General features: G+C 31.7%; 1 protein-coding gene and 1 long non-coding RNA gene across 3 annotated transcripts; both read left to right on the plus strand.

Annotated features, from left to right (window-relative positions):
* The first annotated feature begins 2,221 nt into the window (after positions 1-2,221).
* Positions 2,222-11,384, plus strand: LOC127721681 (uncharacterized). Its single transcript, XR_007991394.1, has 6 exons — positions 2,222-2,639; positions 3,883-3,949; positions 4,309-4,393; positions 7,206-7,593; positions 9,495-9,694; positions 11,195-11,384. It is a non-coding gene; the product is annotated as an uncharacterized LOC127721681 (long non-coding RNA).
* Positions 11,385-13,315: 1,931 nt separating this feature from the next.
* Positions 13,316-21,670, plus strand: LOC127722434 (uncharacterized). 2 transcript variants are annotated; one of them, XM_052229297.1, is made up of 7 exons: positions 13,316-13,650; positions 14,329-14,718; positions 15,517-15,903; positions 17,000-17,356; positions 18,530-18,553; positions 19,145-19,229; positions 21,587-21,670. In XM_052229297.1, exons 1-7 carry the CDS (start codon positions 13,497-13,499, stop codon positions 21,624-21,626), a joined length of 1,437 nt encoding a protein of 478 aa, XP_052085257.1. In that variant the 5' UTR covers positions 13,316-13,496; the 3' UTR covers positions 21,627-21,670. The 2 variants fall into 2 exon arrangements, with proteins under 2 accessions (XP_052085257.1, XP_052085259.1); XM_052229299.1 differs by lacking the exons at positions 13,316-13,650; positions 14,329-14,718 and having other exon boundaries at positions 15,472-15,903.
* Positions 21,671-27,061: the final 5,391 nt, after the last annotated feature.

The raw sequence follows: 27,061 nt of genomic DNA on the forward strand, positions 1-27,061 counted from the left end.
TATGTCTGTTTGATTTTATAATATAGTTTAAAAAGTATGTTTATCATCGTTTTTACCTGTATAATAATGATTTTTGTGAATCGAATCAGTCAACCAAATTACTTCTGGTGTGAAGTTTGGTATAAGTTGGAGGGTTTTATTACGGGGGACAAAAATGTTTGTTGACTATTAAGTACATAAGGGCAGTTAATGTACTAATCCCGGCTGCAACTGACATTAATTTTAAAATGTGTTGATCTATTATTTTAATGATTTTTAAGTTAAATTTGCTTATTGGTTTTCAGGTATAACTTGATTTATTTCAATTTAATGGGCGGGGATTATTATAAATAAGTCTATCTATACTCGGGTGTTTAGAGATAATCATCAATAGCGCGATTCATTTTGGAATTTTTAATATGAAAGTATAATTGTGACGATACATGGATTGACTTATATCATGACAAGAGCACTATCTACAGGTAGATCATAAACTCGCGTTAAAAAAATTAAATCCAATGACTCAAAACGATTTTCCAGACAATGTCATTGTCACAACACGTTCTCCAAATACTCAGCAACATAGTTTTCATTAAATATAAAGGGATGAATCAATAGAGCATGGAAAAAGTAAGGTAATGTCATAAATTAGAAAATGTTGAAGGGGTTGTGGTTACAATAGAATGAACTAATGCGATGGCACAGATTTCTCATTACGAAATCACTGCATATGCAAATCAAGTTTATCATTTTAAATACCAGTTCAGAGCGACTGAGATCACCACTGATTTATGGTTGGATTCGACTTGCCGAGTCTACATCTTTCTATATGGTGTTCCATATACTGTTTCTCCGGCGTCTTGATCGTTTTTCGTTCGATATCGTGTCATTTTAGTATGTTTTCGACTTATGAGTTGGGTTATCCCATTCCTATCTGTACTTTTTCGTTTTCAGAAGCAACATTTTACAAATAATGTATAGACAGAGATCGCTATTATATTGTAGCAATCAAAACAAAAATCAATCGATCAATTACCTAAATGAATACCTTTAACATAACTATAAACTTGCATTTGACCTACCAAATAACCTCGTTTGTTACCTGTTGCTTTGCCGACATTTTTATTTTGGTACGTATAAAAACTAACAAATTTCTATTTTTTTTTATTATCGTTATCGAATTATTAAATATTTACAATCAACTGAAAATGTGTGTTAGTAGTGATAACATATCTCATAAAATCAATGTTAAACCATTGCTCAAATTTAATCTTTGATCACCGATATCCTATTTTTAACTACCTATGATTTTCAGAAAACACACAACGGACATTAACATGAAGTTTTTCATGTGTATTTTATTGTTTTCTGTTGAAATGGTGCGTCGTAAGTACATGACATTATATTTGTGTGTTTTAAAATCATGGAGTAAAATAAATCTACTTGGATTATGAAAAGACTTGCTCGTCAAAAATATTATGTCTAAACTGAAGTTGTATTTTTTTACTTTTTGTTTTACTTGTTTCTAAATGGTTTCCGAACAACAAATATGATGACTGTATATCGCATTGCCAATTTATGAGGTTAGCTAAAACGAAAGAGATTATTCAGCTTTAAGAAATAAGAGGACATTTTTTTTTAATTTATTTTTTTTTTTGCCATGGCGTTGTTAGTTATTTTCGACTCCGGGGAACTTCAAGGGGGGTTAATTTTTTTGTCTGAGTCAGATGTTTTTATATTTAGACTTTCAACCTATCAATCAAATTATTTTGTTCAAAATTAAACTCAATAAGGAACAGGGATAATCTGGATACACATTTTTTTCTTTTTTCCTTTGCTTGAACTGAATAATTTTTGTTTCAACAAATTGGGAATCAAAATATTTTTTAAGAAAAAAACATACCCCCTGTTTGAAGTTAAATAGTCGTTCCTTTATAAGATTAAATGCCCCTATGTTAGTTTTTGCAACTCTTTGATGAAGTAGACTAATGGCCAGAAATATTACATTTCAAAAATCGTATATTGTACATGTTCTTGAATACCATCAAAATTATTCCATCACTGTATCTGTAAATGTTTTGTTAAGGATTTCCTTTACAGACCTTAAGGTAACTTCCGATACTAAGGGAGATAACAAAGTTTTACTGATGTAAGACTGGTTCCCTGTTTTAATGTATGGATATGTCGCCTATATAGAAATGTCACGGAAACAGTTCCGTTGTCGTCTTTTGGTTACGTTGTAAACAACTTCCCTTCAGCTGATCGCACGGAAGAAAGGAATGTTTGTCAAAAGAATGAATTCAGGCGTTCTTTTAAAATGAAGAATATAAATAGCTTCAGCCTGAAAGATCACACAGTCTTAAATGATTCTCAACATATAAGATCATATGTTTTTGTGAGTTGGACGTTGGAGAATCGGTGTCCGATCACAGTCACTGTGACGTTTCGTGTGATGAAACATGGAAAGAAGGTGGACGGCTAGCTGTGATGTCCCCTGCGGATACTGTTGACGAACGGAAATACGAGCTAGGTGGCGGCAGTAGAGCATTTTGTCCATACCTTGTAGTAGTTTCAGTGCATGTAACCTGAATGTAACAGCATAGAAATGAGGAAAAGAAATGGGACTGGTGCATTTGTTGCCAATTCAAAAGCTGCACATAGTAAGAATTAAACATTTTCTGTCTAGATTCTCTATACACATTTAACTAGGTGGAGAAGGTGTATGGTTTCATGTCTTGTATAAATGAACCTACCCCACACCTCTCTTATTCTTTCTTGATTCCCCTATGTTATGATCTGGGTTTATTTGGTTTGAGGGTAAAAAGCATAATTTTAAGGTAAAGTGCTGCCCAAATTTTTGATGAAGTTGGACTTAGTTATTTTTCTGCAATTTTACCCCAGGAAGTTATTTGTCAATTTTGCAATAACAGAAAGACATAACAGCATAAGGTGATATACATTTTGCATTTAAAAAGGGGAGGATTATTTTGTAAATAATTATTTGGTAGCAATTTATGATCATTTATCATAAATGAAATAAGAATTGAAAAAGAAAACAAATACAGTCACAATGATTTAATGTTTTACAAACTTGAAATATTAGTTGTCTTTATCTTAAAATCAGAATTTTCATATTAATCATCTCTTGCATGTGATCATAGACCAAGTGGTCTGACACCTTAGTGATTTAGTCATTTAAAAACACACCTAGAATGATGTGTAGAATCAAGGATAATGTATTAAGACAAAACAGAAAATGAGGGAGGGGCAAGCCACATCCACCCTCACTCCACATTATTAGAAATTTATATGAGTCTGTTATCTATAAGAATAAAGGCAGATATGAATTTACAATCATATTATATAAATATAAATAAAACATTCAATTGTATATATATTCCAAACAAATTATGAACTCAAAATAGTTTATAGTTTAGCTTTATCATGACCAAATTAACCAATGCAGATAATTATAGAGTATAATGAGGACCATAATTATATTCATATTTGTCCTAGCAGTCATAAAAATGAATTAACAGATCTTGGTAATAATTTCAGGTTTAGGGTCAATATTTCAAATTAGTTTTGTGGTAAAGCAATGCTACATATACTTGAAGACTTGCATGTAAAGATCATGACAGAATTTGTTTCAGCAAAAATATTGAATTAGAAATAGTTACATTTGTAAATTAAATGAAATCTACATGCATATTTATGGATAATTTCAAAAAAATTTATGAAACAAATTTGGTTTTGTAAGCCTTTATACATTTTTATTACACATTACATTGTTGATAGCCTGAGTTTCCAGTTAATTTTTAATGTACTATGTTTATAGCTGTAGTATTTGAACACTGCATGTACTTTCATTAATACATTTTGTACTACCTTTTTTTTCATTAGGTTGAAGCCAGTTTTGTTGCAGAATGGCAAATGTGTGGTACTGGTTGGAACTATGAAAGAAATACAGGTAAATTTAAAGAATTTAGGCTTTAACTTTATTAATAGAAAAGATATTCCCAAAAGTCAAGGTCAAAATGGACATTGTAGATTCTCAACAACCTTGTGAACACTTTAGAAGCAACAGTCTTGTATTGTGAGAGGAAGCCATACTTTGCATTGCTCTTGTTATTATAATAAATCAGATTTTTTTTTTCAGTTTGTGAGTTAATTTATACAAAAAAATCTACATTGCTTGTTTATCATTATTTTGTTATTGAATAACTGAACTTGATAACAAGCAATATAAACGTTTCACTCATTATGAAACATATAATTATATAATTTCTCTCTCAATAAGATTTTTATTATATATCTCATCAATTGTAGGTCTTATGGTGGATCATCATCCGTTAATAGCAGGTAATTAGCAGCAGTTTTACAGAAAAATGAAGGATACACATGGCTGCCAATGGTAAATACATGTTAGGATAATGTTACCTTTGAGAAAAAACTCGAGTCTTCATTTTAGAGACTTATTTATCTTATAAGGGTGTTCAGCTGGCATAAACATTTGTTTCCGGACAATATATTTAGTAGTTTCTAGTTTGCGTCAACTAAGTTGAAACGTCCAAGTTCATATCTCAGCAACTATCAGTGGTAAGATCATGCAAACTTATACACAAATGCCTCTCAGTTAGTAACTCAGCTTTCAGGCTAAAGAAGGTCACTGTGATCCACATTTTATGCTTTTGATTTGTACTTTATTAAAATATTAAGTATATTATCAAGACTGCTACGGGTTCCTATGTGCTACAATGAAGCGAACTATGTAATGTTACCTATGTTTATCACACACTAGCTCACATGCTGTATATGTATACCCAAAAGAACAGTTCAACTGTATTGATTTAAGACAAGTGGTCAAGGTCACAGCTATTAAATATATACAATTAAATATACCGCTTTACATGCAGAACCAAATACAATGAAAGTCCCAACTATGTATTGGCTTCCGAAGCTACACAAAACACCTTACAAATATAGATTCATTTCGTCTTCAAGCCATTGTTCCACTACTAAATTGTCTATTCTTCTTACCAGTACACTTGGGACAATCAAAAACCTGATAATAAATTATTCAAATAGGGCCTTCGAAAATAGTGGAATTAATTGCTTTTGGAGTGTCAAGAACTCGTTGGAAGTACTTGATAAATTACATGCATATATTGGTGATTTTGAATCTGTTCAAAGTTTTGATTTTTCTACCCTATATACCACATTGCCTTACATTCTCATTAAGAATAAATTCACACACCTAATTAAATGGGCATTTAAAAAGTCAGAATGTGAATATATATGTTCAAACTCTTTTAGGTCATTTTTTAGTAGCAATAAACAAAAAAACTATGTCAATTGGACATGTTTTGATACTATATATGCCCTTGAATTTTTACTAGATAACATTTTTGTTCGCTTTGGAGATTCCGTATATCGTCAGGTTATCGGAATTCCAATGGGAACTAACTGTGCACCACTTATTGCGGACCTTTTTTTGTATAGCTATGAGTTACAATTTATGACAAAAATCAGCAAAGACCCATCGAAACAACATCTGATACACAAATTTAATAATACTTTTAGATATTTGGATGATATTTTGGTTCTCAATAATGACGACTTCAGTATGTATACTAAAGAAATTTATCCTGTTGAACGTACTTTAAATAAAGCTTATACTAACAATGACCACTGCCCTTTCCTCGATCTTGATATCTATATCATTAACGGAAAGCTTAATACTAAAATATATGATAAAAGAGATGATTTTTCATTTCCTATCGTTAATTATCCATTTTTATATGGTGACGTTCCCTTGTCACCATCTTACGGTGTTTATATATCTCAACTTGTACGATTCGCTCGTGTATGTAACAATGTTTTAGATTTTAACGAGAGAAATTTATGTATTACTGAAAAATTATTACACCAGAGTTTTCGATATCACAAACTAGTCAAAACATTTACTAAATTTTATTATCGGTATAAGGACATCATTCGTAAATATAGCTCAACATGCAGACTTCTTATACGTTCAGGTATTTCACATCCAATTTTTTATGGAAATATTCTTTATAAAGCACAAAAATGGCAGTATTCACCTCTGAAGCTAACAAAACCTTTAAATAGACTTATTAAGAAGGGATATAGTTACGATACTGTTTTCAGTTCATTAAAGATTGCATATTTTGGCGTTAATATTGATTCACTTATAGGGTCTTTGCATCGGCACTAAACACATTTATTTAAAAACCATTTGTTGGCATGACACGGGTTATGTTCTTCTCATATATGTTATGATGGTATGATACTAAACCCCTAACGGGAAGGATTGTGCCTGATATTCATATGATGAAGACATAATCTTTCAATCAGTTTAATTGAAGTCTGGAGCTGGCATGTCAGTTAACTGCTAGTAGTCTGTTGTTATTTATGTATTATTGTCATTTTGTTTATTTTCTTTGGTTACATCTTCTGACATCAGACTCGGACTTCTTTTGAACTGAATTTTAATGTGCGTATTGTTATGCGTTTACTTTTCTACATTGGCTAGAGGTATAGGGGGAGGGTTGAGATCTCATAAACATGTTTAACCCCGCCGCATTTTTGCGCCTGTCCCAAGTCAGGAGCCTCTAGCCTTTGTTAGTCTTGTATTATTTTCAATTTTAGTTTCTTGTGTACAATTTGGAGTTTAGTATGGCGTTCATTATCACTGAACTAGTATATATATTTGTTTAGGGGCCAGCTGAAGGACGCCTCCGGGTGCGGGAATTTCTCGCTGCATTGAAGACCTGTTGGTGACCTTCTGCTGTTGTCTGTTCTATGGTCGGGTTGTTGTCTCTTTGACACATTCCCCATTTCCATTCTCAATTTTATTTGAATTTGCATTTGTATTGGAGACTATAATGCTCCCTATATTGGCACTTATATTTCATTCTAAATTTCCATTGCACATAATAAAAAAAAAACACTAAAAAGGATGAACATCATCTGCAGAAGCAATATAAAATTTTATACCCATCAGTTGACCTAATTAATTTATTGCAATCACTTCAAAAACATGGCCATATGTAACAGAAGGTTAAACGTTTGATGCATATGATGCAGAGTGCTTTGTTAGTCAGTTGTATAATCTTTTAAATTGTTGTTTTAATGCATGATTGGATTAATTTTGCACTATAATATATTACAACATTTCATAACAATTAAATAAATTAAACTTTCAGATAAATGCAGAATCAGAACGTTGCCCAGGCCACTTTACTCTGAAAGTTGGGAAAAAATGTGAACAAGAAATTGAAGAGGCAAAGAGATAAACCAGAAATTACAGAATTTAAAAAGAGAATAATTGATAATAAAAATAATAGATGTGACATTTCACAAATGAAGCGAGCAAAACTGATATTTTCTTTTCGTCATGCCACTTATATGATATATCTGAATGACAGAGAAGTTGAAACCTGTACTATTCAACATGGAAGGATTGACGATTCTGACAGGAACAAAGTGAACTCTAAATATGCTTAGTATAATGGCTATCAATCAGTATTTGACTGAATCAAAGGAGTAAACTATACAAAATATAAGAGTCTATATTGTTGCTTAATTATTGAGGTATTGAAAATAAAGAAAGTCGAAAGACTGTTGATAAATTTATAACTTCATCGTTTTTGGTTAAGTTTCAATGACAACTAAAAATATGTAATGTGTATGTTTCATCAAACTTGAATCATAAATTGAGTACAGGGTGAAAAAGTCTTGAAATTTTCTAGTCCATTTAATACTTGAAAGACTGGTAACATGATGAATAGATAATTGAAAAAAAAAATATGGTGATTTTTTTGCTAACTGCTGAGTAATTTATTTTGCTCATTTTAGACCATAGTAGTGCTTACAAAAGCTGCATTATCTTGAAAATCATTTAAATTTCATAGAAGCCATGTGTTGTGGCTGTGAAATCATGGTATGGAATCTTATTTTGTCGGTTAGTATTAACTCTTGCATGTCAGAACAAAGAAAAAACTTGGATTTTCCTATTTCTTGCCAGGTTGCCATGGTAACCGTTGTTCATAGAAACAAAAAAATGGCTTTCATTTGATTCTCATGTGAAACTTTATTGATATGTGTAGGTTTAACAAAAGATATTGAAACATGTGCCACACTTTGTTCACACAAATTTTGAAAGAATACAAAGAATTGCTGGTGATTACTCTGTCGGCATGGGTAACAAAAATGTTTTTAGATGAAAAATAGTCTGGTTACCTATATTTTCTCTTTTTATTTTTTCAAAGCTCATTGTTTGAACAATGTTATGTCAAATTTAAAAAAGTAAAATATAATTTTTTTTCAAATTTTTTGTTTTTCATTTGCGCCAGTGTTGACGAAATTGGGGCGGGATTTTATAAATATCTATAAAACTGCTATTATTTGTGTTTTATTCACATTTTCAACATTATTTCTGTAATAAATAAAGAACAAACCTTTCAAAATACTTTCAAAGGCTTGAAAAAAATCCAGAATATTTTCTTCAGGTATGTATTTATTCATACATGTGATGTGCCAACTTTGGTGGCCGTTACCATGGAAACGAGTCTGGTGACATGATATTTTTAACTCAAATTTTTATAGAGGCCATTGCATAGTATATGTATGCAAATTTTAAGAAAAATTCATTGGTGAAAAAAAAATGATATATCTGTAGGGATCCACCTTAAATAATAAGAAAAATAACAATTGCACGCTCTTTATAAAGATCATCTACTGTTTACATCACAAACACTAAAGGGGCATTTACAGTGTTCAAGGTGGACATGATATACACATAGTGTCGTTGTATATACTATCAAACACATAATGTTCGTTCCTTTTCAAGATTGATAAAATATTGCAATCATTATTTTCAACTCAATCGATACGTTTACCACAGTTCCAACTTTTTTGTAAACACTGTGCCTTTCCATCTTGATCTAATGTTTATGTTATAATCACACATTTATCATCTTATTTTGATATTTGTTTAGATTATTGTATTGATAATATGAATTTGTTTACATACATATGTGTCTGCCTATCAGCCTGTGTATACTTTTGTAACTTATTTTTGAACTGAACAAAATACATTTATGTACTAAGAAGACTGCTCTTGTATCCTTATCTCAGTGCTTATATACTTTGTATTTATTCATTCTGTGTTCATGATGAACTCGTAAATACTATCTTTTACACTAATCGTTCAAAACATCTTTGTTTCGTACTATTTGAATTATCTTTTTTGATTAACATGTTCTGATGCAGGAACATTGACGTTATAAATGTACTATTGAACAATACTAAACTATAAGTCGTCTGTATGACCAGAGAAGAAACTTCAAACACAAACCCAAAACAATATTTGTTCTGGTTTAGATATTTAGTACGTCAGTTTCATTTGGATAACTATAACCAAAATATAATCCACTGTCAAACTCACAAGTTCTGGAAGGGTACATTCGTTATGATATTTTCTTATTTTGTAGTAAATGGAAAGTATGTAAAGATACAGTTGACAAAAACAATTATTTATCATCAAGATTCTCTCATGATCCAGTGTTTACCAAATGAAATAACGAATGAGGAGGTCATATACAGTTATCTGTTGAGTAAACAAGTAGGAGATGTGATCTCTGACATATTGCAAATATCAGCTGACAGGTCAAATCCTCCTACATTCCAAAAGGTACTTACAGTTTTATTATTTGATAATCTTAAACGTGGTATTTTTTTTTCTTTACAAGTAAATACATATCTAGTCATGAAGTTTGTGTGTATGCACGGAAATTGTTTTTTTTTTCAGCCAAATCTAGGTCCGAGAACACAATTATTTCGTAGTGCATTTCTTTTAGACAATAAATGAAAATAAAAAAAGCCCTACTCTGTTTCTAAATAATATTTTTACAGTGTGTTGTACTATTTTTGGGACAAATCATAACAAAATTATAGAAAACCTCATCAGCTTTATCTCAAAATTTGGACATTTCATGGTAAGGGGGTCTTGAAATCTTTTGACAGCTTCCGAAATGCTATTTGTTTAACCTTTTTCAGCTGGACCAAATCACTACTTACTTCATGACCCAAATTTTTTACAGTGTAATTTCATACCACTACTTGCTTCATGACCCAAATTTTTTACAGTGTAATTTCATACCACTACTTGCTAGTTGAGGCATGAAACATGAAGAAAAAAAATTTAGAAGGGGTATTAAAAAATTGGCAATTAACACACTGTCCGCACTAGGGACTATATTCTTGGACAACGAAAAGCAAAGGACGATAACTGTGTTCCCGGACCATAGAAGTGTTTTATAATAAATGCATGACTTCATCAATTAATTGGGCTTCGGTGGTCGAGTGGTCTAAGTAGTTACTACTGTAATCACTAGCCAGTCAACACTGAGGTTGTGAGTTCGAACCCCGGTCGTGCGGATGCACTCGACTCAAATCTTAATTGACTAGGATTGTCAGTTTTCCTATCAAAGGTCGGTGGTTTTCTCCAGGCACTCCGGCTTCCTCCATCAATAAAAACTGGCCACCACGAAATAGCCAAAAAGCGGTGCTAAAAAGTGGCGTTTAAACACAAAAAACCAAATCAATTCAAATCATCAATTAATGAAATGCATTAAAATGAAGTCATGCATTTATTATAATTTCAATGAAATGATTTTTTGAGCATTGAGCACTTTACAATATTCAAAGATTGTAAGAGAATAACTCTCCCTTTCTGCATGGTAAAAACTTGCATCGTTTGAACTATAAAAAGAAGAAATCTTATACATACTTAGATGACAAGATATATTTTTCAAGGGTAATTGTGATTGAATCAAGTAAGACCTACAACAATGCGCATTGAAGTGTTATGTCCAATAATGATCGTTCATAATGAAAACAACCTCTCTTATCATTTTACTACTTCGAAAAAACAACTATAGCGGTTTAATGTTATGTACAAATCACAGACTCCCAATAGTGTGTGTATCAACGATAAACACTCGGCTCGGGACATTTTTGTAAAAAAAAACTATAAAAACACTTCTATGATTTAAAAAAATAATTAACCGCTCGACTTCGTCCGTGATATCATCATTCCGTCCATCTGTCCCACTTGTACACGGACATTTTTTTTTTAATTTTCTTGGCTTAAAAGGTAGCAGCGATATATTCTTACATGTATTATTTTAAGGTTACTTGGTACGAATCTAGTCTACAAGGCCGGGGCAACACGACGGGTACACAACTTGTGCCATCAGTTAACTCAACATTAATCTTAACAGTGAAAGCAACAGAGGTTTCATGTAAAGACAGTGCCAAATTTATATGTAAAGTTGTAATTTCTGGTGGACGAACTGATCACGATTCTGCTCAACTGAATGTTGTAGGCAAGTCGTTATTATAAAACTTTATACTTAGAAAAAAATATTGATGCATATTTTTATGTAATTCCGAATTATTATTATTACCGGGTTTGTACTACCATGAAAAACTCGACGGGTAAAGTAGGATCTGCTAACCCTTCCGGAGCACCTGAGATAACCCCCAGTTTTTTGATGGAGTTCGTGTCGCTCAGTGTTTAGTCTATTTTGAGTTTTTGTACTTTTGTGTGTCTATTGTTTTTTTCTTTATAAGCCATGGCGTTGTCAGCTTATTTTCGACTTATGAATTTTAATGTCCCTCTTAACCCCCTAGGGTCTTCCTCCGACCGGCAATAAAACCCTTGCTAAAGTGGGGCGTACGTTTGGCTGTGCGGGATGTACAAATTTGGAGCCACGTCCGGTCAGAATGGGGACGTTAAATCCGATGCCTCGTGTAAAAAGAGTGCCACGCTCTTTGCACGTTAAGAACCCTTGCAACAACTCTTTGAGGGGTCCGTAGGTGACCTGTTACAAGGCTAAATTTCTGTCCCTATCCAATATACCCTCATATCCCGTGGCAGTTAATTTCTCTGACCTTAATCCCGGACGCCCCTCTTACAGAACCTACCTATTGTATTTATTGTTAATTTGTTCTCGTCCTAAATATGCATGAAATATTTGCGTCTGGACGTAAAGCAAACAAAAATCAATCAATCAATGAATGTCCCTCTGGTATATTTCATGAGCTCATAATCATATTTTAAATCAATATAAGAACTGGTAATTTCCTACACAGGAAGATATTTCAACACGATACTAATTAATTGATAAAGGAAGGTTAGTACAATTTCACGAAACTTTTTTTACCAAACAAGCTAGATAATACATATCGATATTTAAGAATGTTCAAAAATACTTGTTTATTTCATGATTGAAAATGATCTATTATAATTTAGTCTAGATGTAATGATATATAATATTGATTACAAGAGAGTAACCCTGGATGTCTGGTAATAAAAACATAAAGGGACTCGAATGCTACACTAATGAATAAGATTGTTTATAGCGTGAAATTACCGTAGCCGTATTTGGCACAACTTTTTGGAATTTTGGGTCCTCAATGCTCTCCAACTTTGTACTTGTTTGGCTTGATAACTTTTTTTCATCTGAGCGTCACTGATGAGTCTTATGTAGACGAAACGCCTGGCGTATTAAATTATAATCCTGGTACCTTTGATTACTAATTATAGTTAAATAAAAAAGGAAGCATATTTTAACCCAAGCCAGTATTATATAAATAATAAGATGTGGTATGAGTGCCAATGAGACAACTCTCCATTCAAGTAAAAATGTATAAAAGTTAACAATTATAGGTCGATGTACGACCTTCAACACTGAACAGCAAACTATAATGGACCCCATAATGACTAGTTTAAAACAATTCAAACAGGAAATTCAAAGTTCTGATATAAGTAAAAAGGAGAAACGAGCAGCAGGTATAAACGTTAAAACACTGTTTGAAATAAAGTCATATATTGCTTTTTGTTTTATTTTTCTTAAATACGTTAAGCGATGCAAATTTTCTTAAACATTTCATTTTTGTATCAAATGCCCTAAAATAAAATGAACTAAATAACATTTTTAGTATAGAGGGAATATTTAAGGTTTTCAGAAAGTGTGGTTGCTCTAAAATCCATATTTCAACAGTATTTGAACTTTTTTGGATTTCAACCAGTAGTCATTGAAATATTCCTTATTTTTTTTTTGCATTATAAACAATCATTTCATTGTTTTCTCAATGGATTGTATTGAAGAGGACACTTATTATCAATTTTTTTCTAATCCATATTTTCTGAAACATTTTAAAATGATTTAACAATCAAAACTTTTTCTATAAATTGTTAGCAAATTGTAAGCAAAGGAATACACAATTTAATTTTCATTTCAGTCTCTCCATTCAAAATTAGTTTGGAGGACGTAACAGTTCAACGTAAGTCTATATACTACCACGGCGATACTGTTGAATTAGCTTGTCATGCAACATTTACAGCACCAGCGTGTCTTCGATGGTGTATAAAGAAGCAAACTGATGAGGACTTTTCTGAATATGTGAATTATATCAACACGACTGGCATGTCGTACGACGGTTGCCAATACTATAGAGAATCTACATTGGAATATAATGTGACTAAGGAAGACACTAAAACAATAATTGCATGTGATTTAGCAACTACACCTCGCTGTAGTATTTCGAATCAAAAAGAAAGCTCAATTATCATTGGGAATGGTGAGTATGATTCAAATAAAATCATTACAAACATGTGCTTTTTATATTGACATTTCATTCAATTCTTTTTAATTTGACATTTCATTCATATGGTTTAAAATTAAATTGAGACATGTTTCATTTGTTTTTAAATTTACTATTCTTTTATATGTTTTGGTATTGACATTTTATCCGAATATTTTTAAATTGACATTTTATTCATATGTTTTAGACTTGACATTTCTCTCATTTGTTTTTCTTTTTTATTTTATTGGTGCAACTATAGCAACAAAATATATACCGTTGAGAAACGAGCATTAACGATTCGAAATTCATTTTTTTCCATATACATTGTACTTACTTTTATGAAAATGCAGGAAAGTAGAACGATACCAGATGGATATTCAAAGTCATCAGTTTAAAAAAAATGGCAATGTCATGCAAAATTACAAACAAAAAATGAGAAACACAAACACACCACACTAACAGTTCAATACATACCCTTACGATACGAAAGGTTTGATGCACATTCGGATAAGCCTTCTGAGTGAGAGTATATTCACAACCATTAAACATAATTTTGTGAAAGATCACTTTCGATAATGTACTAAAATTGTAAAAAAAAATTCTTTTAAAAGATCGGTTTCCAAGTTCCAAATATATGCACTTTGAAACTAATAGTTGGTCGTTTGATTTCAGAAATTGTAGACTTGGTAGATATACAAGTTCCTCAACATTTTTTGTATAAAAAGCAAAGTTTATCTATATCTTGCATATCAAAGCCACTTCTAATGAGAGATATAATATCAAGCGTGTCATTGTATAAGGTGACCGGTAAAAGTTTGAATTTGTTACTAGAGGCTAGATATGATAATGTTTTACAAAAATCAATAACCAAGTGGTATGACCCGGATCTTCGATATAGGGCTACTCTAGTGACATCTACTATTAAGCCAAAGACAAATGCCACACTTGAGATAGAGATTCCGTCTAATAATGTTAAATGCTGGGATGCTTCAACGTATCTTTGTGAACTACTTCTTTTTGGAAACAAATTTAGTGTTAGTCAACGTACACTGAGTATAATGTGTAAGTTTTGACTTAGCCTTATTCATTCATGGGAAAATATTTAAATTATAAATTTAGAATAATTATAACAGAACACTCTAGTTTATACACATATTAGTAATGTGGCAATGCAAACGATTTTACATATTTCACATGTTTCATCAAAATATGAAAACAATATCAAATACGGCGGATTAATTGCACAAGTGTGGTTTTAAACGCTGTACAAGTGTGGTTTTAAACTCTGTACAAGTGTGGTTTTAAACGCTGTGCAAGTGTGGTTTTAGACGCAACTCAGTTTTATCTATAACGTGAAATTTATAAACGCCGGGATCAAGAATAAAATTTATTGCATGAAATGTTCTGTATGGATTTATTCAAAAGTCAACAAAATCTAACAATGATTGGATAACTTCTACTGTCATAATTATTGATATTATAGAACGAAAACTAGCATTTCTACTGAAATGACATGAGTTTGTGGTGTTTGAATTACGTCACCATTCGTATACAACATCTCATGACAACACACAATTTACGAAATTCATTATTAGTTTGAGCAATTAATGGCTTGGTGTAAACATGTAACGTAAATAACAGGAACAGTTTTTAAATAGAATTGTAAACTCATTATCTAAAACTTATTTGAGACAAAAATGTTTTCAGTATTGAAGCTGTTTAATATGTGTTCATGATTTTAACATAATAACATGTTGGTTTTTGTTCATGGAAATGAAAGTATAACAAATTCGGCTTTGTATTTTGCAGACTACACAATTTTATCTTGAAGGTTATTCTATAGTCTACTCATCGTTTCAGCAAGTGCACAGTATATAGAAACAAAAATAAGTACACCAATTGCGCTCACCAAGGATGATATTAAGATAGACTGTTTGACCTGGAACTTTGAAACAAATGACACTATTGCAGAAATAGTACTGTCGAAATTAGGAATCAATGGCTTATCAAGGATTTTTGCGGCACAACTTAGTTTTTCAGAAGGCACGAAACTAAAGTGGTATGACATGAATTACAAATCCCGAGCAGTGATTATATCAGCAAGTGTTTATCCAGCTTCGACCTCAAATATTAGTCTACAAATCCCGAAACATAATGTTAGATGTTCCGATGCAGGATCTTATGTATGCGAAGTAATTTCTATGAGCGATAAAAACGGGAAAAGTACATTAAGTCTTAATATAACAGGTAATGAGATGTTTCTAATGCAATACCAATACTTTAAAGTGAAAATAGATATCCCGTCGATAACCAATCATAAATTTGCTGATCATAGTAAAATAATAAAGTATTATGAGTATCTAAATCATAGCACTGGAATGTGAGAATAAATCATTGTTCCTTTTTCATTTGGAGATAGTGGTATGTTAGAAATTATGTTTTTTAGTTCTTATAATAATAATTGCCAAGTTTGTATACTTTAAACACATTTTAAAATATATGTTTACTTTTAATCAGATAATTTCGTATATTAATTTTTTGGCTTGGAAATTTGATTTTTATTCTCCAAGTTCGTATTTCAATAGGCCTTCAAACTGTTTCGTTTCGAGCTTTAGTATAATGTAGACAATACGGGTATCAATGGCGTACAATATTATAAAACTGGTACCTATGATGAGTTGTTTTATCCAAATGTATTTTTTACTTAAAGTAGTCGATTCTGGACAGTGTTGTCGCAGTGAAAAGTGCCTACAAAAGTTCAGAAATGTGACAATCATGTTATACTTGTTAATTTTTAAAGTGGTTGACTATGATATTGATATTACCTTAGATTTCCTTCACATGCTGACCGTTCACAAGGCTTGTGATGTTATCCTTTGTCGCACTAATACACTACAGCGTTTTAAAACCCAATTATGAATAGAAAAAATGATAATTTTGACATGCATAAACGATATATATATCTCTAGATCATGTTGTATTTTAGAGCAACTAATATATACCGGTGTTTTAATATTATTCCTAAAATATGGACACAAAATTCCAAACTGTAAAACTAACTGTTGTAGGCAGACTGTCAATGATATAAGTCAACGTGTCTGATATCTACATAACTGTACTGAAACTTAAGCTTCGACTTGATCAAGATAAACGGAACGTAGATGCGATCCAAAAATATCTTATATCGACTTAAATATAGATATTGCCAAATGATCGACGGGAATATCTACGACAAAATAAACAAGTTCATCATTAATACATATTGTTTAAAGCTCGTTCTATCGAAAGAAAAGTTACAGCTTCTAAATTGAAAAAGAAATACTTCATTGTTGTATACTTCCAGTTCTTAGTACTGAAAACTTCACTGTTGATGAAATTACTAGAACATCATCAAGTAACACTTACACCATAGGGAAAACTATCGTATTAAAATGTGGTGGTAAAGTTGGTAATCCTCCTGGTGTACCGATATGGTGTAGGAAGACGTTGTATGACATAAACTACATGGAATATAGTGGCAATGATAGTTTACTGGTATCAGTAACTGATCCTAAGCCTTTTGAATGTCAGTTTGAAAGATTTTCAGTATTACAGTATAATGTGTCGGTTAATGACACAAATACAAAAATAGGTTGTGTACTGTCAAGCGAGGGCTGTGACACATTGAAACCAGCAACAACGTTTGTCATAAAAGGTTCAAGTGAGTCCAAGTTTTCATTAGTAGTACTTATAATATGTTATGTTTAAAAAAATGAGATTAAGAATTAATGCTTATAGGAGAACTATCAATTAGAACCAAAGAACAGGTTACCATACAACCTGCAACAAAAGACAGAATTCTTTATCGTAAAAAAAGCTATACAAATATTCAGAATAATAAACGGTGAAAGCAATCAAAAGAGAAAAATATTACAAAAAACAAAAAACAATAATACTAGACAGATTACGACAATCACCTTTTTACCGGCTCGAGGTGTTGCATTGACACATAACGAATGTTTATATATCTGTCTGATAAAAAGTCACTCTTAATATCATGTCAAATTTTGTAAGAGCAGTTTGAAGGATAATTGAATTTTTTGTATTAAAACAAAAGTATACTAGTGATATACATGACTTTTTAAAGACAAATATTTAATTAATTTCGCATTTGTTTACTAATTCATGTCATGTCAAACTTTATCAAAATCGTTTGTATGTGTTTTCCGTCAATATTGAATTTTTAAGTAACCTTGTTTTTGATGATTTGTTTGCATAACTAGTTATATAGTTGTTAAACAAGACATGTGTTTTTCTTGGGCAAATGTTCGCATTACACAAAATTAAGATTTTCCACAAGAAACAAATGATCAAATAAACGAACAAAAAGCATTCTCCAAAATAGAACGTTCAAGACCTTATTTATTCAGTGCAAGAAATCCTACTGAAAAAACTTAACAATAATACAATGATTATAATTTTTATATCCAGTTCGTGCGTGTTATTTAACAATTCTAATCACTGGCAATCGAAAAATCAGGCAGAAAGCCAAACTCATTACCCTTGGAAGAACATAGAACACATTGTATATATTTAACTGTATAGAACTGATGTGTGATTCGAATGTGCACCTTTTTAACATCTAGTTTTTAAATGAGGTCACGGCGTATTGGTCACTGAACTTTATGCGAAAACAACTGGCGGTCAAATTACAATAATTGGTTGATTTCATTTTAGGATGTCCATTTGACTTGTTGGCTGTTCATTCAAAACTTAACTAAATTGGGGTTTTAGCGAATATTGAATTTATTTGCCTTCTGAGAATAAATAAAACATTTGAAAAGTGTCTATGTCATATCACCATATTTAGTTCTTTTTCGTATTTTATCTTCAGATCCAGAAATTGACAAGCCAACAGGTAAAATCTTTTTAATGTCTGAATTGTTATGTGGGTCTAAATATTTTTCCGTATACTAACCAACCTTTAAAAAAAACGATCAAAAGGCGAAAACCAAAAGGAACACAGGAGCATATACATAATATCAATCGGGGAAAACACCCATCTTTGCAATTCTGGAGTTATATTTCAACAAAATTAGAGACAAAAATTAAACTAAATGGTATCGCTTCAAAGAATCTAAAAAGTTGGTTACCATTATCGTATTGTATAATTAACAATTGACTTCTATGAAAAGCATGCTATTGTCCTTTTAAATGATTGGAAGAGTCTTACAAGTGTATTATGCGGGACTCATTCCCTCCTAATTGGTTTTAAACGTGATACTTAATATACAATATAAATATGATAAAAACACTTAGATTGTAGCTTGGTGGTCATTTCATATTCAAAAGATGTATTTTTAACGCAATTGATTGAACACATTTAAAAGAGGATTTAATCATATCGTAAGGAAGAAAACATGATAAATTTATGATAAACAATAAAATGTAAAACATAAAACACCTGGAATATGATAAACACAATTTTTAATAATTTAATCTTGTACAGGTACAAACGGATGGAAAACTAGTACAAATGTCCTTGCAGTTATTTTGGCAATTGCTGCGTTTATACTCACCATTTTCGGTTTTTGGTATGTAGTAAGTTAAAAAGTAAAATAACAAAAATACTGAACTCCGAGGAAAATTCAAAAAGGAAACTTCCTAATCAAATGAGAAAAACAAAAGCTCTAACACATCAAACGAATGGACAACAACTGTCATATTCCTGACTTGGTACAGGCATTTTCTTATGTAGAAAATGGTGAATTTAAACCTGGTTTACAAGTGAGAGGTTTAGCGCTATAAAACCAGGTTCAATCCACCATTTTCTACATTTGAAAATGCCTGTACCAAGTCAGGAATATGACAGTTGTTGTCCATTCGTTTGATGTGTTTTATCATTTGATTTTGCCATTTGATTAGGGACTTTCCGTTTTGAATTTTCCTCGGAGTTCAGTATTTTTGTGATTTAACTTTTTTTATAGCTAGCTAAACTTCTCACTTGTATGACAGTCGCATAAAATTCCATTTTATTGACAAAGATGTGTGAACAAAACAAACAGACACAATAGGTATAAATGTCCAAAATAGGGGCACACAAGTCAACATTGTGCAATTATCATAATCACTATATGCATGATATAAACAATTTACCATGGCACAATAACACAATGACGGGATTTATAAGTACCGAGCCACGTCATATGTAACAAAGAAACACAAAAAGACATATAGACAAAGCATTTTAGCAAAAATGAAGACAAGAATATACCAATTTTCATAGAACAATATCACAATGACGGGATGTATAAGTACAGTCCCACGCTAAAAGCTAAAACACATCGAACAAATTGATAAAAACTGTCATATTCCTAACTTATTACCGCCATGATATTATGTAGAAAATGGAGGATAAAACCCAGTTTTATAGAGCTAGATAAACCCCTCACTTGTATGAAACATTCTAAATAGTTAATGATTAAACTTATAAAAAATTTCGGTAAGGATAATATCATGTTTCATTTTTTCTTCCTAATTTCTGTAATTTCAATGTGGATATCAATTCAAACATGATATATAACATCCAAACTTATTCATTTTCAAAAAGAAAATCATTCCATCAAACAACGATTTTGTAGTCTGCTCGACATCTTAATTGTGCTTAAAATCATACTTATCACTATGAAACTGTTAGGTCTGTTTGGTTTTTTTTTTTTAATTCTTTTTGTTTTCGCTTTCGACAATATATGCAACAAAATATGCAAATTAAAACACATTCCAATTAAAAAGAAAAGAGTTTGAAAATAAACTCATCATAGATACCAGGATTAAATTTTGTATTTACGCCAGACGCGCATTTCGTCTACCAAAGACTCATCAATGACGCTCGAATCCAAAAAAGTTAAAAATGCCAAATAAAGTACGAAGTTGAAGAGCATTGAGTACCAAAATGTTGAGAAAAATCGCTATGGACTCATACGTTATAAACATTTGTTCGTCAAAAGAATCAGCACGGCGTATAAAAAACTAAATGAAGACGAAAAACTTTATACATGTAATTTAATATAGCATCCTGGAAAATACAAACCTAATTCATGGTAGCATGGAACTAAAACATTAAATCAAATTAATTTCCATTATATTTTACATGTTTCGAGGTCGTTAATAAATTTCCATACTTGTTGCATTGTTGTTTGTGCTCGATATTTTTTACAGTAATATTAATGTTATGATGTATTTATTTGAGATAAACTATCTTGTGTGGGCTACATCATCTTCTCCGTTTCGGACAATTTTTTTATTGAAAGTTAATTAAGTTTTAATTTAATCCAATCACATATTGCCTTTTTTACCGTAATTTGCGGCAACGTTAACGTACATGTGTCTAGATATCTCCCATGGTTGTGTGCATTTTCAAATTGTTTCTATACAGTGACTGGGAATATAACTATGGTCACTTGGTCTTCTTCCGACTGGTAGTAAAACGCTAGCCAAAGTGGGGTGTCCGTTTGGCTGTGCGGGATGTATCAAGTTTAGTCAAAATAGTCAACCAGCATATTCAGAAATTGATGATATTGTTACAATGTTTTGTTTCCCTTTGGTTTATTTCATGAGCATGTACGCATATTGATAAGTGTTTGTGTGGAAACGACTTCAAAAAAAGTTGTACAAAATATTAGGTGTTTAGCCATTGTAGTTGATTCTAGTTTGTCCCAATTCAGTTATGATACAGTCTTTCTTAAAAGGATTTCAGTACTTTAAAATTGAACGAAGTAAGGTCAGAATATGTTTGAACTTGTAGTTTGTTGTCTGCAGACACCCATTCGTGAATTTTTTTTCCGGTGCTAAAATACAATGTTTGTGTATAACACAAATTATGAAAAATCTTTCTACAAATTATACTTCTATTTCTTTCTTGTATTTACATTGTTATTGTCTTTTTTTTCAGGAAAAGGCGTCAGATGAAAAAGAAAGGGTCAGATCTTTAAAGACCTTTAACATGTCTAAGCACACCTCATTACTGTGAAACTATACTTTTCTGTTAAAATAAATGTATATAGAACGCAATTGTTAACATAAATATGAACCTAAATTCTGCTCTGTATGATCCCTTTGAAAATAGAACTTGTACGTAACGCAAGATGAGTTATGATGGTTATCGTTAAGCTTCTACTTCAAAACAAACTCAGATAATATCCAGTTACTATTTTATATACTCTAAAAGGGACGTTGCAACAGTAATGAAAATCAGTCATTGCTGATGTCACAATAAATAATAAAGCTTCTAATGCTTAGTTACTTAGAGTATCATCTTATAACAATCATAATAAGGTGCATATAGAAGGAACACATAAGACAAAATAAAAAAAACCCGCTGCAACACATTCATTCACTTCCACAATTTTCTAGCTAAGGAAAAGTCAGTACCAAGTCAGGGTTATGACAGTTTTTCCATTCGTTTGATGTGTTTGAGCTTTTGATTTTGACTTTTGATAAAGGACTTTCCTTGAATTTTCCTTTGGATCAGTATTTTTGTTATTTTACTTTTCATTGTTATAAGACCAACGGCGTTTTTGACAGGATCAAAATGATATACAGACCGACATTCTTCAAGGAGTCTAAAATCCAAAGATGCTTCACATGTATCTATGTATAGATTAGAAGATCGGAGACCACGAAACACCACTTTGCAACGTGTTGGCTGCCTCCCTACACTAGTAAATGCATCTTAATCTTGACCGAAAATTAAATTATTCATTCATGTTCAATCTTGTAGTCAATTTTCAGGCTTAACGGTTGTTGTTAATTCCGTACTTTTAAATCACTTCAGTTTTGCTAAGTAGCTTTTCGGACAATTCAGTATGATTTTGATTGTACAGGAAATGTCAACTTTAGAACAGTCTGAACATATTTTTATTGAGTGTTTACGCAGTATACTACCGAAAAAAAAACAGTGAAAACTTTTTCGTTCCGTTTACCTGTACCTAAAATGGATATAATATTTTTCGTATAATGATGGTTATCGTCTGCCTTCCTGTTCCAGTATTTTTTTTATAAAATTGGAGTAAGTTTTGATAAAACTGAATCGATCGTTTTTTCGTTGCCTCCGAATTAAATATGACCCTGACAACAAATATTTCAAGACAAAATAGAATGATTGAACAAGTTATATAATATTTATTTATGTTTTGGTGGAATAAGAACCAACTAGGTTCAGGCTGTGGAACGCGGGTAACAAATACTTGGCCAGAACAAAAATTGTAAACACTAAATGTCCTTGGTACTCATTGTCAAACCTCATGCATGCTCAAGATGAAGCTCTTGTAAATGCAACCAAGACCTTTATTGAGGATCATTTGAAATTGCAATGTATTTATTTTGTTTCTACTCCATGGGTATTTCTGCGCAACCATCAACAATTGATTTAAAGTCCTTTGATGAGATTTCATTATTACAACGGCTTCAAAACTACAACCATGAAAATGGGCCGTTGAACAATAATTTTCGTGATCATAATGATCTCCATGGAAATAAAAGAAAATTACATTCTATAAATGCCGGTTGTCCAAATCGTTTTTCTAGATTTATCTTGATGAAGAACGCTTAAACCTTAACATTATAAATCTGGGAATTATTAATTCATTCATACATTTGTAGCAAATGACAAAAGACACATACACAAAATAATAAAAATTAATCTGTGGCCAACATTGCTCGAGTGAGATCAAAACTTAGTTTTGTAGTTGTTTCTTAATTTTTCAAAAGGGACTTATCGTAAAATATTTAATCAAATCTAAGTATTCTTACTACTGTGCTCATGATGCTTTCGGGAATTAACAGTTCGCAAGAGGAGATATCGACCGAGTGCTAGTATATAAAAATAGCACTATGGATTTTGTGCAATTTTCTGTATTCTTCTTTATCAGGAAAGGTCAAATCAAAACATTTGAACGCCAGGGACGTATAATCACGAAGACACTTAAGAAGCTATTTGACCAAAGGGAAATTTAAAAGAATATCTTCGTAGTTATGGTAACTTTTGCCTTAATTTTTGTTTAAAATGTGTCGACTCCCTTCAATTCCGGTGGTAAACATGTACTGAGTGATAAGGGTGCTTTGTATAACATGGTCTTGTTTTTGTTGAAATTTAATGTTGAACTTAATTCTGCTTTGAAATAGACTTCAATAACTGCATATTTGCATTGGTCAATACTTTGCGCTTTTTGTCATTTCGATTTTGTCACATGTTTGTTCGGTTCTGAACGGATGGGTCAAGTCAGTTGTTTTTACAGTTTATCTTATGTTGTAATGTTACAAAACTGTCACAGGTTGAAGATGTTGAGATCTTATAAGCATTTTCAAAACGGTCACATTATTAATGTATATGACCACAGCAAGAAATATGTAGTCAATTATATATACTATTATGGTTAGATTTACTACACTTTAATTTTTTCCCTTGTAATTTACCAGCGTATTTGTTAAAGCTATTACATTTAAATTAAATGAAATACTATTTTAAAACCAATGAACAATTCAAAAGTGTACGTTGACGTTTTCACCTCTACAAGTATTTAATTATCTACCAGTAAACATCGGCGATCATACCATACATTCAGATTGACCATTACCTCTACCATGGTCAGATAGGGATATTGGCCATTTTACGAATACTTTCTTTTGGTCATAAAACAGCGTTTGTCCAATATGCGTAAAGGTTCACACCTGTTTGAAAAGTTAGCTGGAATTAATATATCTCTATCGTTATTTATTACCTATCTCGTTTGAATTTCTGTCATGATGGCAGAAAATAAATCTGCTTTTAAAAAATCGCATTCAATAAAAATGTACCTTGAGACAGTCCCTATTTATTCAATGCAAAAAGAGGGACGAAAGATACCAGAGGGACAGTCAAACTCATAGATCGAAAACAAACTGACAACGCCATGGCCAAAAATAAAATAATAAACAGACAAATAATAGTACAGATGACACAACATAGAAAACTAAAGACTAAGCAACACGAACCCCACCAAAACTAAGGGTGATCTCAGGTGCTCCGGAAGGGTAAGCAGATCCTGCTCCACATGTGGCACCCGTCGTGTTGCTTATGTTATTACAAATCCGGTAAATAGTCTAATTCGGTAAGTCACATTCGTAAAAAGGGAAGGGTATTGTAGTTACGACATGAGGAACATATCCGATATCATCTGTGAAACGGTTATTCCATAACGGTCAACCAACTCGTGATGGCGTCCGTAAAATTTAAGAAGGGATGATTTCAACTTCAGCATTTGGAACTCTTGGGTTAATAGCTTCCTTGTGAGCAGCAATCCTCTATCAAGGAAATCATGATAGGAAACACAAGCCCGGGAATATCGTATCAATTGGGAGATATATACTCCGTATGCAGGCGCTGCTGGAATGTTGCTACATAGAAATGAAAAGTTCACAATTGGGAAGGTGAAATCATCTCTTTTGTCGTAAAAATTTGTTTTCAACCGACCCTCATTGTCAACTTCTAGATGTAAATCAAGATATGAGGCAGATTTAACTGTATCTGTAGTATCCTTTATCTCTAGTTCGACGGGATAGATTCGTTCAACATAGTCACCAAATTTTGTATTATTTAGTGAGAGAACATCATCTATATATCGGAACGTAGAGTTAAAGGATATTGCTAACTTCTTATCTTTCTTCCTAAGAAGTTCCTGTATGAAGTCAGCTTCATAATAATAAAGAAACAAGTCGGCAAGAAGAGGGGCATAATTGGTTCCCATTGGAATTCCGACAGTCTGTTGAAAAACACGTCCTCCAAGGTAGTTTTAATTTCTAACGTACAGTAGTCATGTTAAACTTCATGAATCATTAAACAGATCTCTATATTAAGTTTGTTAGACTGATCATGCGCAATTACAAAATTATGTTTGTTTGATAAAAAAACAACTTTCTATTTTATTCAATAAAAGTAGATATAAAGGAACATTCAGTTAACTATCATGCTGCTATTTGATAAAATTACGTTGATGTGACATTCATAAATGAAATAGATGGAAACGTTCTTTTGGTTATATTGAAGGCCATTTTACATATGTCAGTAAACACACAAGTAAAATATTTTTTTTTTTCACAGGAACAGGTACACGGATAAAGGTGTCTTTCATTTTAAATTTGAATTTTTTTTTCTCGATATAATTTTGAATCGTAGGTTCTTTAATAAATTTTCAATAAAACACTGATATTTCAAAAGGTATACTGCTATAAAAATAAGCAATTTATTCTCTCTATCGTATCTTAGAAAGTTCACGAAGACATACATAGAATTAACATTCGTTCACTCGTATTCAATATTGATTCCCAGCACAATCGAATAAACTAATTTCAGATGTAAGGGTATTTTTATCGGTTTATGGGTGTTAATAAAAAAGAAGATGTATTTAATTACGTGTGAAAAGGGAACACAGAAACATGTCTAACGAAGCAAAAATATCATTGTAGGTTAAGTGTCCGATTGTGTTCAGTTTTTTTTCGAGTGAATTGATGTATTTTGTTCATGGGATATGACCACATTTTTTCCCGTGTGAATTCAAATGCTGTAAAATGTAAACAAACAAACTTAATTTCTAGTTTGACATCAAACCCAAGCTCGAAATATATGCATAATCTTCGGAAGTGTTAAAAATAGAACTTTATTCTTAACTATTCCTGATTGTAAGTAAGAAATTAATATGCCTTTAATATGTTTTAATTCCAACATACTCGATGGGAAATTCTGCGTAATTATAAAAAAAAACATTTAATGTCTTTAAAAATGATTCTATTTTTTTACAACGGCATCATTACAACAACTTTAATAAACGGGACGTTGAACGGTTGTTTACCTTCCATAAAGAATGAAAATAACACTTTATGTATGACGTGCGCCTGAATCAATTTTTTAAACTTAATCTTTTTAGGAACACTTCAACCCATATGTTGTAAAGCCAGGGATTTATAAATTTATGAAACGTAAGGAACAAACGACAGAAAGGATCATTAACAGAACAACTAAATATATCTAAGATCGACTTCCCCCGAGTAGGATTCAATTTATCAACAGTTTGGTGCTGTGTGCATTTTGTCCTATAGGTTGCATTTCTGTAGATATCTGCAATGCAATTTCCAATAGTAACTCCTTTTACGGCTAAAACTATACCACTTTTACTATGAAGTTTTGAAAAAAATATATCCTAGAATCGAAAGTTTATAGGCACTACTATTTTTTTCAAAGGTCAAAATATAGGACTGTGTGGCATATTTTCAACGTTTATATGCCCAAAACTTCTAAAGTTTAAATTCACACTAAAATTCTATACTGCCCCTACCTTGACTTAAGGAGTACCACAAATTGCAATATGACTGATATGCATATAGATATAAGAAG

The sequence above is a fragment of the Mytilus californianus genome, unplaced genomic scaffold (genome assembly GCF_021869535.1).
Source record: "Mytilus californianus isolate M0D057914Y unplaced genomic scaffold, xbMytCali1.0.p SCAF_12, whole genome shotgun sequence".
Lineage (NCBI taxonomy): Eukaryota > Metazoa > Mollusca > Bivalvia > Mytilida > Mytilidae > Mytilus > Mytilus californianus.

What these genes read in the sequence shown, in the direction of transcription:
- LOC127722434 (XM_052229297.1), top strand. Translation starts at nt 13,497, where the DNA reads ATGTCGTACGACGGTTGCCAATACTATAGAGAATCTACATTGGAATAT. An exon ending in CTCAATTATCATTGGGAATG is followed by an intron (nt 13,651 to 14,328) that starts GTGAGTATGATT and finishes GTTTGATTTCAG; the next exon opens with AAATTGTAGACTTGGTAGAT. An exon ending in CTCACCATTTTCGGTTTTTG is followed by an intron (nt 19,230 to 21,586) that starts GTATGTAGTAAG and finishes CTTTTTTTTCAG; the next exon opens with GAAAAGGCGTCAGATGAAAA.